The sequence below is a fragment of the Salmo trutta genome, chromosome 4 (genome assembly GCF_901001165.1).
Source record: "Salmo trutta chromosome 4, fSalTru1.1, whole genome shotgun sequence".
Classification (NCBI taxonomy): Eukaryota; Metazoa; Chordata; class Actinopteri; order Salmoniformes; family Salmonidae; genus Salmo; species Salmo trutta.
This window is the reverse complement of record NC_042960.1, coordinates 48,372,077-48,384,310: the sequence shown is the minus strand read 5'-3', so window position 1 is coordinate 48,384,310 and position 12,234 is coordinate 48,372,077. Positions and strand designations below refer to the sequence as shown.

General features: G+C 42.3%; 1 protein-coding gene across 5 annotated transcripts in view; it reads right to left on the bottom strand.

Annotated features, from left to right (window-relative positions):
- The window catches only part of LOC115192500 (FAS-associated factor 1), an 86,505-nt gene that overhangs the window by 45,594 nt on the left and 28,677 nt on the right, over nucleotides 1-12,234 (bottom strand). For all 5 annotated transcript variants that reach the window (XM_029751087.1, XM_029751083.1, XM_029751084.1 and 2 more), the window contains exon 8: nucleotides 4,849-4,932. In XM_029751087.1, the coding sequence (XP_029606947.1) occupies nucleotides 4,849-4,932 (84 nt within the window). The remainder of the gene's footprint in view (nucleotides 1-4,848; nucleotides 4,933-12,234) is intronic.

Below are 12,234 nucleotides of genomic sequence, written 5' to 3'. Positions count from 1 at the left end.
GAAATAATTCTCTCAGCCCCCCTCGCTGGCTCTCTTTCTTTCCCTCTCTCCCTCTTTCTCTTATTCTCTTTCTGTTTCTTTTTTCAGGCAGTGTTTGGATTAGGTCTCTGGCTGTGAGTGAGATAATTACCACTGACAGCTGCACTGACGGCACCCAGAGCCCCAATAGCACCTTGTTCAACAACGCTTTGATGAAGGGGGACAACAGAGCCTGAGAAAGAGAAAATAAAGACGGAGGAGAAGAGAAGAAAAGAATAAAGAAGCCCCACCCTAAACACCTGTTGGTCCCTTTTCAGGTTCCTCCTTGCTGCTGCAGATATGTCACTCCTGATTAGGATCAGGGGTCCTGCACCAAGTGTGTGAGGTTCACACAGGCAACTCTGATCACCGGCTTCTCCACAGAGAGTCACAGTGGGAAAGGAATGCCGGTCTGCTGCTGGATCAACAGCGGGGTGTTTTACCACCATGTAGCCCTGGCACAATTATCGTATAACCGACAATCATGGACAACAACCGTGAACTCAAATAAATCGTCAAACTTCTGAATACTTTCATTTTAGGAGAAGGTGCATTTCAAGCTCAAAACATAAAAAAAAAAATTGGCAACTGTGGCCATTTGCCACATTACTCCAAATTCCATAATTGTCACATGCCTACCACTATGCTCACAGACTAGGGATCCAAGAAGTGGCCAAAGTAATGAGGAACACTTTGGATGATTTTTTTTATTTGTATGTATCAGAGCAATCAATGCAGGGGTGAAAGTAAATAAAATTTCTTCCCGGCCCGGGACCTGTGTGTGCACGCACATGCATCAAAAAAAATGTAGGCCTTATCATGGAAATTATTATAGAATCACTATTAATTCAATAGGATCTCTGTGGGCCTAGTCGTAAAGATTTATCATTTAACTTTTACAACTTATTGTGGCAAACACAACCAGTCATGTTCTCCTCCAAATGTGAAATAATCACTTCAAAAGAGCTCCTTTACTAGGCTACCCGTGCACATTTCATCCTCTAAAACAGTGGTGGCCAGAAACAGACATCTGTTACACAAAACACCAAAAAGTGTAATGACATTTGGCGAATTTCATTAGGCCAGAATGAGGCTATACCACCTGTTTTCAAGTCCATTCGCTCATTTTTCATGCCTCTGACACACTAATGACAAATAATTGTGTAATAGCCTACAGTTTTTGACATTTTGTTTGAATTATTGTGATAGCCGTACCGGTAAAACATGAGCCTAACCCCCCACTATCTATTTTGCTGGGACACGGTACCGGACCGCCTTACTTTTAGCCCTGACTCAAAGTAGCATTAGCAAATGTATTTGGTCATTAGAGGGCGATGGATAGAGACTGCCTACACAGTCTCTCCTCCATAGAGCTCATGTCCCCCTCACAGAGTCTAGGCCCACTGAATGTCACCTAAAGACAGCAATCACAGGGGGCTCTCTCTCAGCTTATCACTGAGCCCTGTCGCTACGGCAACCAGCAGGCCCCAATAAGCCTGCACGGGCCTGTCAACTAGAGAATCCATTAAAAGCCGGGAGACTCGGCGACGGGCGCGGAGCCCTCAGAGTGGCTGCATTAATACATTAGCAAACACCATGAAACACTGGATAAATGTCAGCAATTATGGCAGCAGAGAAAACAAGAGAGTCTAATAAGGATGTCCCACTGTCTGTCAATCACTCCCAAAGGTGCAGGATCGCCCTGTCAATCAGAACGGCCAGAGCGCCTACCGCCTGGCTCGGCTTGATTTCTCAGAGATGTGAAGGAAGGAAATTGTAATAAGAAGGTCTCACAACAGACCAATCATCTTTCACACCAAGGGAGTCAATGGCCCTTTACCTCAAGGAACAACTGTTTCCTCATAAATGTGCCTTTATTGGTTTTTCATCCCAGCCAATCTCAAACATCTTTGATTTGAGCATCAGCTTCATCATAATGTAAGGCACCATGGATATAGGCCTATACTGCCAAATGAGCATCACCCTCATTTCTGTGGCCAGGTTGCTTGCATTTCCCTTTATTCTCTGTGATTATATTTCACTTCCTTTTCTTTTGAAATATCAAGTTACCTCACTGAATCACATTGCCAACCAAAACAAGAGGTTTCTTCCTGCTCGGATTTCATTTTTATGTAGGCTAACCTTTTGTGGTGCTACACGCAATGAAGGCACAGTACCAGGGACGTGAAGTACGGAAAGAAAAAACTCATTTCTCCAAAAGTAAGTTCCTACCCGGTTTGCTTTCATGTACAAAAAATAAAATAAAAGCAACCCAACAATCATCGAAGATTTCAATTTATGAGCGTAAAGCACAACTATAAAACAGAAGTAGGTAAAATAAGTCAATCAGCTGCTAAATCTATAATTAGACAATTCAAAGCCTTAGATTTTCAACATCCACAAGGATGTAAATGAAAGTGACTCCTGGCAATTGGTTGCCAAAAGGCTGTGTGGGTTGGAGTGGCTGGCAGAGGTGGTACCCAGCGGAGCTTGTGAAACGATCTTTAACTCCAGAGAGCTGCTCCAGCAGTGTACAGTACACGACTATGCCATCACCAATATAACGCCTGTAATCTAACAAACATGTACATGTCGTTTATCTGTGACTGAATTTTTTTTCTCCACATTCACTAGAATGTAGACAATCGCGCAATAATTTCTGATATTGCAACGGGTCTTGGGTCTTTAATTATAAAACGGTCGGGTGGTAATAAAACCACTTGGTTTGAACAATATTGATCTACAAATTGAATAAACGTAAAATTATTACACGTTAAAAGGGAATTCTGCCCCCCCCCACACAAAACAATAAGTGAGAGCATATGCTGAGAATAATGAAAGCAGAGCTTAGTAGTAGTCATCGATTCTGACTCCTTGAAAATGTAATTTGAAGCCATGTTTATTGGTCCAAATCCCCAGAGATGAGGCGGGGTTAATGAGATATGCAATGAAACAGCCAGGCTGGCATGCAAGGGCTTTTCTGTGTAATGCTCAGAGAGACAGTTCAGTAAGGGTCTGGAGGGCCAGACATTTAATATCTCTTCCCAGGAAACATGGGAGCAGAGAACCACCTCAGCCAGGCTATGGCAAGGCACATGCCTATGACATACGCCCACCTTCTATTCATCCCCAAGCTACCTTAGCACTTTGGTCAAGTCAAGGCTCATTGATAAGCAGCCTCAGTCATATTCTGGGAAGTGAGAGATGGTGGGTTCAAAGGGCTGTGAAGTGATATTGTACACTTTACTGTGGTTTCTGAATGGACTTGATTTCTCAGCAAGAGTTATTGGTGCCCGTCTAATGAAAGAGATGGATAACAATTAAAAAATATACAGTGTACAGAACATTCTCTTTCATTGAAATAGTCTAACCACGTGAATCCAGGTAAAACGTGTGATCCCGTATTGATGTCACTTGTTAATTCCACTTCAAAATCAGTGTGGGTGAAGGGGAGGAGACATGTTAAAGAAGGATTTTAAGCCTTGAGACATGGATTGTGTATGTGTGCCATTGGGTGAATAGGCAAGACAAAATATTTAAGTGCCTTTAAACGGGGTATGGTAGTAGGTGCCAGACGGTTTTTCATGCTCAACAGTTTCCCGTGTCTCAAGAATGGTCCACCACACAACTGTGGGAATCATTGGCGTCAACCTGGGCCAGCATCCCTGTGGAACGCTTTCGACACCTTGTCGAGTCCATATCCCAACAAATTCAGGCTGTTCTGAGGTCAAAAGGGGGTGCAACTCAATATTAGGTAGGTGTTCCTGTTTACTACAACGTCATTTGAGAGGTTGCCTTTGGCCACAGCGTTTAGCTTTAGGACACACAAAGGACAAACAATTTGGAACAAAAAGGATGTAGAACCTTTTGTCTCAGCCTTTCAGGAAAATACATGGCTGCAATGTAGGCCTATTTGCTTTCACAAGAGAGCAACCAAGCGAGTCCTAAAAGCTTCACTAAAAACTAAAAAACGGTGCAGTTATTTTTCATTCAATATGTCAAATATCATTTTTGAATGTAAATGGGAAAAGAGAGGGTTCCCATCTGAACCAAAAAACATTTACAGAACAGGTTACTGAACTCTGTACTACTATATCTAAAACAGAAATGTTATTATATATTTGAATCATGACCCAGGCAAGGTGTAGTGAAGATGATGCCATAAAATATTGTAATAAGAACTTATACTTCAAAAAGCAAAGATAACATTTAAGGGACCAACAAAATGTGTGCACAACAACACAGTTGCATAACCATCCATACAATTAGCATGGGAACATATAGGCGTAAGGTGTCAAATAAAAGCACGAGGGAGGGGGTTCCTCAGGTCTTCATGTGAGGACCGCTTCTGAGCACTTTGACTAAGTTCAGCTGAATGGCTGGGAACCATGACCCCGGGCAGGAGAGGTCAGTGACACTCAATGATGTGAGCTTTAATGTCTACAGACAGAAGGACATGGGGGACAGTCTTTGACAACTTAATTAGTTTCAACATCTGGGCAGATGGTTTCAGCATTGAAAACATTGAACAGTTTCTCTCAATTGGGATTCACTACATATAGTAAAATAATAGGCTTTTGCCTCGCCTTCATGGAAAAAACTAACAGGGCCTTGAACCTTTAAATCATGACAGCTCAGCAGATAAAGACATACATGTAAAACGAGCCTGTTAGAAGACCATCTTTGATGGGATATATTGTGAAATGAAAACATGGTAACACATTTCCTCATGCATTTCAAGACTGCTGGTGAACAACAGCTATAAAAGGCAGAAGACAGAATTGTCGTTCCCAGGCCAAAGAGACATGTTGGTGTGTTTTTGTTCCTTACTGAATCAGATGCCGAAGCAGGCCAACCCTCCCACTGTTGGTGTCGCACTGGGATGTTTGTCAGGTCTGAAACATTCCTCTTCACCTGAAAAAAAAATGACAATGGCAAATAATTATGAAAATCATTTCAGGTTTATCAAACGTGAAGCAAACAAATTTTAAACCGCAAATAATCAGTAAGTAAGCTGTACCAGACGATAAAAACAAACGCATCATGAAATAGACAAAACATCAGTGTGTGCTGTCGGCATAGATTTGACAGTTCCTTCCACACCTTCACAGGAGACAGAGAGATAGCCACACACTTTAGCATCACAGGGAATAACAAAGATGGCGGGAGGGCACAATGGACAGAGAAAGAGCCCCCATGTTACCTGCATTCTGCGGATGCCTCGCTTAATTCCCAGGAACAACAGAACCACGCTCTGAAATTAACAGTATTTCTCTTCTCCCATTCATGCGCGGTGTATTTGCACTTAATAACATTCCGTGCTTTTAAACAGTTAGCAGCGTCCCCGAGCGACACGCTCAACCGTCCCTGGCCTGTTGGTTTAAAGCCCAACGCCAGCCTGATGTGCAGTAGCCAAGGGTGATCAAAGCAGGCGTCGTCTGAGCGTGTTGGGCGCTGGATTCTAGCGCATTACGCCAGCAGAATGCACTACCCTGCGGGGGCAGATACTGATGTTGAGCAAACTGGCCATTGTGGTGGAAAGCTCCCTCCACACATAGCCAAATCCTCCCTCTAACACTCAGAGGGAGATGTATCTTTGGTGAGACGGAAGGCTCGTGCCCATAGAGGTGGAAACTCCAAGAACGTTACAAAAACAGAGGATGCCAAGCAAAGCATGCAGTGCTCACACTGGTCTATGGGCAGTGTGTGAACTCTCACTTTCAAAATGAGCCTATATTACATTTTCCGACCAATCTGCTAATATCAAGTTGATCTAAAGCAAATTGCTAGTTAATGAGGTATAAGACAGAGCCCCAACATCTACTACCATTTCAGAAATGATTGAGGAGCAAACATCCCTCAGTAGAGTGCTTTTCCATATTTATTATTCTTAATTTTTTAAACTGCAGACTAGTGTTTTTGTTGAGGTTGTCACCTGGTAAGAAGCAGACTGTCCTGAACCTGCATTGGTAAAAATGTATACATAAGAACTGACATGGGATCATGATATTCAAAAGTCATTCTCTCTTCTCTGAAGCAGGACGCAAGTCTAAAACACACATGCAGTGGGGTCAGGCTGGGTGGCCAGTGTTATTATAGAGTGTAATAACCATGTTTGACCAGAGGGCTACAGGGATTTCTCCTCCGAGTGCTGACCGTCAGGCAGGCGTAAACACTAGCACCCAGCTTGTAATGAAGCGTCTCCAGTCAGAGCTTAAAGCAGCCTCAGAGAAACAACAAACTAACACCCATACAGAGTTCCTGATGACTGCAAGCAGGCCGTGGCACCTTAACCAGACCTACTCTATCAGATCAGCCCAATCTCATACTCCTATACACTCAGTGTACAAAACATTAAGAACACATGCTCTTTCCATGACAGACTGACCAGGTGATGTTAGATCCACTTCATAATCAGTATAGATGAAGGGGAGGAGAACAGTTAAAGAAGGATTTTTAAGCCTTGAGACAATGGATTGTGTATGTGTGCCATTCAGTGGGTGAATGGGCAAGACAAGATTTGTGCCTTTGAACGGTGTATGGTAATAGGTGCCAGGCGCACCGGTTTGTATCAAGAACTCAACGCTGCTGGGTTTTTCCACACTCAACCGTTTCTCGTGTGTATCAAGAATGGTCCACCACTCAAAGGACATCTAGCCAACTTGACAACTGTGGGAAGCATTGGAGTCAACATGGACCAACATTCCTGTGGAACACTTGACACCTTGTAGAGTCCATGTCCCGATGAACTGAGGCTGTTCTGAGGGCAAAAGGGTGTACAACTCAACATTAGGAAGGAGTTCCTGATGTTTTATACACTGAAAATGTTAACTCCAATATTTCACAATCTCACAAAGTTCTGACTAGAGCATAGTAGACAGAACTTCAAGGAGAGACAAAAAAAACAAGAATCTATAATTTTATGATTAGCAAGCAACTGAAATTTGACATGTAAACAAAGTAATGTTTCAACAAAACTACTATGAGTAAAATATAAGGGGAGTTGGGAAATTACTGAATGAGTGATTGGGCTCATCCTGTTTGCTTATAACCACCATATTGGCTAATTCTCTCTGAAGCTGCCCTAAAATCAATATAAGACCAGGATAAAGTTAATAGTCAATAACGAAAGTTATTTATACAAATTGTGCTCCAAAGGATTAGCCGATACTCTAAATCTGTGGTCACCTTCATTCCTAGTCAAATCACCAAACATTTCTGTAGGAAAGCCAACGATAAAGGCCCTCCTTTTTTTTCATGGTGCGCTGTTGTTGGCAGGTGCACTTGATTCAGAAGCCCTGCGCAACATGTAGGCAAAGTGTTCACATTTTGAACTATTTCATGTCTGAAAACACAAACTCCGCCTACACGGCCGGGAGATCTGTGGCGAAATCTTGTATGCCTACTGCGCTGGCCAAACCATGTCACCACCATTAACTCCCTCAGACATTTCACCCACTATTGTGACCTCACCAACTGGAGTCACAGGTTCTCATAACTGTCCCTGAGGTCCTTTGATCTAACCATCCTGGTGAAATCCCTATGCGCCTAGCTACAGCTTCCACGATCCCGGCCACGGGGTTGTCAAAACATAAAACTCGCTTCTCTCTACTTCCACTCACACTGCAGCCGCAATTTAATGAGTAGCCAAGTGTATCGATAGCTAAGACATCAAATTAACGTTTGGGTCCACCAGCCACTGTCGCAGGTAGATAAAAGAAAGAAAACAAATCTACAAATATTTCTGGCGCGCTATTTTTTATTTTTTTGTGACCGGAGACTTTTAACCAAAATATCACAGATGAGAGAAATGTAAAACATTAACCTGCCTCTAAGGGCGGGAGGTTACTGTGGTAGCGCCACTCGAGTAGTGATGGGCATTCAGGCTCTTTCAGTGAGCCGGCTCGTTCGGCTCAACTCACCAAAAAGAGACGGCTGTTTTGGCTCCCAAACGGCTCTTTAAAAAAAATATGTTTAGTATTTTTTCAAGTCAAACAGTTTGCGATAGTTTGACTATGACTGGTGTTAAAACAATTCTAATTCAATTATTAAATGAAATCATACTCTACCTTAAACCAATGCATTTTAAATACATTGTGGTTATGAAAAAGGCTATAAAACATTTGCATTTAAAGTATAACTTTTTAATGTATATAAACAAAGTGCATATAAATCTAACCATTCAAAACTAATACAATCTGAACAGCATAATAGAATATTGCACCATATCAAAGAAAAATAATTTGCAAAACTGCAGCATCCCACTTAAAACATTACACTGGTCCCTCTTTTCTCTCTTCTTTATTGCCATGTTATAACAAAAGCAGCACACAGCAATGCTGACCATATTTTGCTTTTATGAGAAATTTGCATTCAGAAATGCAAGCTGCGGATGTGGCCACTATGCAGAGTCTCCCTGTCATGACTTTAGTAAGCCGTGGGTAGACCGAGGCCTTGTTCTTCCACCAGCTCAGAGGATCTGCAGATCCTATTTGGCTCCTCCAAATAGGATCGGACATCCATTATGGCATCTGCTGAGGGATTCCTTCGTGCTGCATCCCCAGTTGCTCTCTCGTCAAACAGCATCCAAACAGCAGACGTTTGTGGCACTACTGCTGGTGCTTCTGCTCCATCTGATCCCTCTTCTTCCTGTTGCCTGAGCCAGCTGACTGCTGGGGCTGTCCCTCCCTGCTGCTGAGGTTATTCTTTGAAGAGCCTCATCAATTGCTCTAGCATCACTGAAGGCTAACTTCTTAAACCTGGGGTCAAGTGCAACGGTTTCTGATAGCACATGATGATATTCCATTCTGTGGAACTTTTTGTCCATTGATGAACATAGGGTGTCCATCAACTCTGTCCCGTCCTGTGGTTACATTTGCTTCTCTAAGGCGGCTGCTGGCTGTGATTCGCTGCAAACCCTTACACAGGAGTATCATTTTTGAGGCTGTCACAAAGCTGAAAAGAGAGAACAGTAACTTATTAGTTCAGGTTCATGTTTTATCTACTGCTCATATACATATGTAGTAATAGCTGCTTACTGAAGCTCTCTCCACTGATTTCCACAGTGACCTGCTCAAAGGGTTCCAGGACTCCGCACACCTCCTCCACCACCTCCCATTCCTCCTGGGTCAGAGCATCAACAGGTGCATTGACAATGGCCAGGGTAGAGATCCTTTGACTCAAGAAACCGCTTCAACATATAAAATGCTGAATTCCATATTGTAGTGCAGTCTTGTTTAGGCCTTAGCTCAGGCATCCCCATCTGGCGTTGTGTAGACTTTAGTTTTTCAGCACCTACTGTGCTCCTGTGGAAGTATTCCACAGCTGCTTTCACTTTGTCCACAGCGGGCTTTATCACCTTCAGAGCATCTTACAAATCAGGTTGATTGTGTGGGCAAGGCATGGATGATGGGTCCATTTTACTTGCCATTCTCTGGCCACTCAACAGTTCCTCTGCCAAGTTTTCTGAGGTGTGTCTGTCGCTGAACTCAAAGCAGTCCAGAAGACAGCTAGACATTGAAAAATCTTCAATGAAGTGACATGTAACCGACATGTAAGAAGTGGTTACCCTTGATGTCCAGCAGTCAGCGGTAAGGCAAACTGCAGTAGCTTTTTGGACACTTTCCCACACTGAAGCCTGTGTGCTCTCAAAAGCCTGTGTGCTCACTGAAGCCTGTGTGCTCTCAAGTTGTGGATTAAGTGATTTTGAAAGGGTTTTCCTGCTTGGAATTGTGTACATTGGAATTAGACTATTGCTATAATTTCTAAAACCTCTGTCCTCCACGATCGAAAATTACTGGAAATCGGTGGCAATCGTTTTAGCCAATGCAATATCAATTTGGCCTTGTTTTGCTAGACAGACAGACTTTGGCATAAACTGGTCCATAGAAGACTGCGTTGCTGTGGGTTGTGGAGTAGACCTACTTGACTGAGTGGATACATCTCCACGTGTGCAGGTGCTGGCTCCACCACCATCACTAGCAGGCCCGCTAGTTTGTCGAAGCTCCGCTACAGCTAGCTTCACAGTTGGGTGAACAGTTCACATATGCCGGTGTAGCATGTGCGTAGAACCGGCTTTATATGAGATTTTTTGGGGGCAAATTCTACTGTGCTCTAACATTGTCGACATCATTAACATGCATCCAAATGCCACTGTGCTTCCAACTCTTTTTCCAGCTGTTTTCACAGTTGTCCTTCCTCTCTCTCCTCGGCTGCTAAGCGTGTGGCTGTTAGTCTGAGCAGACAGTCAGAACGAATGTGCGCTTGAGCATTTAGGCCTATATTATTTTATTTATTTTTTCGCACTTTGAATTAGTTAAAAAGATTTTAAATGAATTGAATTATTATTCATACATCTTTAAAATGTTTTTATAAAGAGATTCGGCTCTTCTGATATGTGAGCCGGCTCCCAACGTTCACCTACAAGAGCCAGCTCTTACAGCCGACTCGTTCGGAAACAACCCATCACTACACTCGAGTCATGTTGGTGCCTGTGAGATTGAGTCTGACTAGTAGAAGTGTTGTCTTCTCTTTCCTAGCAGTTGAAACTTAAACATAGAAAAACAAGCAACCTTGAGAACAAAACAATGTAAATAGCCAAGAAAAACAAATCACTTCAGCAGACGTTCGTTTCAAGTAAATTAGACAAACTTCTATGCCTGTGCACAGCGCAATAGGCTACATAGGATTTGTAGTTCTTTTGACTTTGTGCTATTCATTTACCAGCTATGAAACAAAACAGCACAAGTACTATGAAAACAGCTACTGAAACATTTATTTTATTATAAATGTATTCATACTTGACTATTTGATTTCACAAGTAACAGTGAAATGCTCGCACTGTGAAGCCCTGACCACCCACCAAAGTGGCTGGTAAAATAGACATTTTGCCAGCCAATAACAAAACCTACTCGCATTTGGCAGGTGTTAATTTAGGCCTGTCGATAGACCTGTGTTTTTGTTATTATGAGCAGGCCATCGTATTTTAATATCACTGAGTATTTCACCTTCTCTGGTCATAGGAACAACATGAATTTGTGCCTGAGGCAGATGCGGTGCGACTCGAGTTTCACCATCAAGTGGAAGACGGTGTCCCCTCTCTCCGGTCAGTCTCAGCGGAGGAAAGGAAGGAGACAGCAGGGACCGTGAGAGGCGGATCCTCTGCTGCTATCTCCCTCCCTCCGCTGAGACTAATGCCGTGTTCAAAACAACTGTGGACTCGGAAATCTGACTTCAGTGCGTTCCTGACAATTGGGAACTGAAAAGAAAAAAGAAGATGGGAAAAATTGTTTTGAACGGTCATCCAACTTCGATTTGAAGTTCATTGACGTCATGATTTAACCGTTTTTTCCAAGATCCCTGTTGTCTCGAAAGCCCCATGACCATCAGATGCAGGTGCCATCAATCCAGTAAAATAAAAAGTCAAATTAGTAAATTATTTCAATATATGCTAAACTGTGCCTCGCAAGTGCTATAGCAACTGATCTCTTTTGTTGTCAAAGTTCGAATTTTTTAATATAATAGGGTCTGAGAAGAACAATATTGGCAGGCCAGGCATATAGCCAATATGCTGTGATAATGTATTAAGCCTACTGGTCAAACCTCATGCGTACAGAACTGTTTTCATTGGGTTAATGTTACATTTTTTAAGTGACTTTTAAAAATAAATTCTGGGCAGTAGATCGACTTGCTTTTTGACTGTGAAAGTGATATGGACTCTATGATATCTTAACTAAATATAAAAATTAAGATTTAGAAAAATTGTTGTTATTTGTGGTTTACATGATACCCAGCAAAAACCAACTATATCCTCTATAAATACAAAACACTTGTTCAATTTACCTTCTTAGGTACAACTTAAAGATGTATCAATCTATGGCAGTGAATAAGAATGCGTAAGTGTTTGTTCTGAAGCACCACAAGCACACTAAGAAACAAGGGCTGAATGAATTAAATTGTCTCAAAGTAATCTGAAACTGCACTTTTCACAAGATCAAACTATACAGTTAAATGCAGTTTGTGATGTCACCACTAGATACCTGCATTTCTATTAAGTAGATTCACTACAGTGCTTTACAACAGTCAAAGGCCATGTAAAGAAACACTAAGGCAACCTGGCAATGAGAGTTTGTTATAACAGATAAAACAACGAGCCAGATATTTCACGGACGTGTAAATGTGAAGCATCCAGTTGGCGTTACCACTCACTATGGTGAT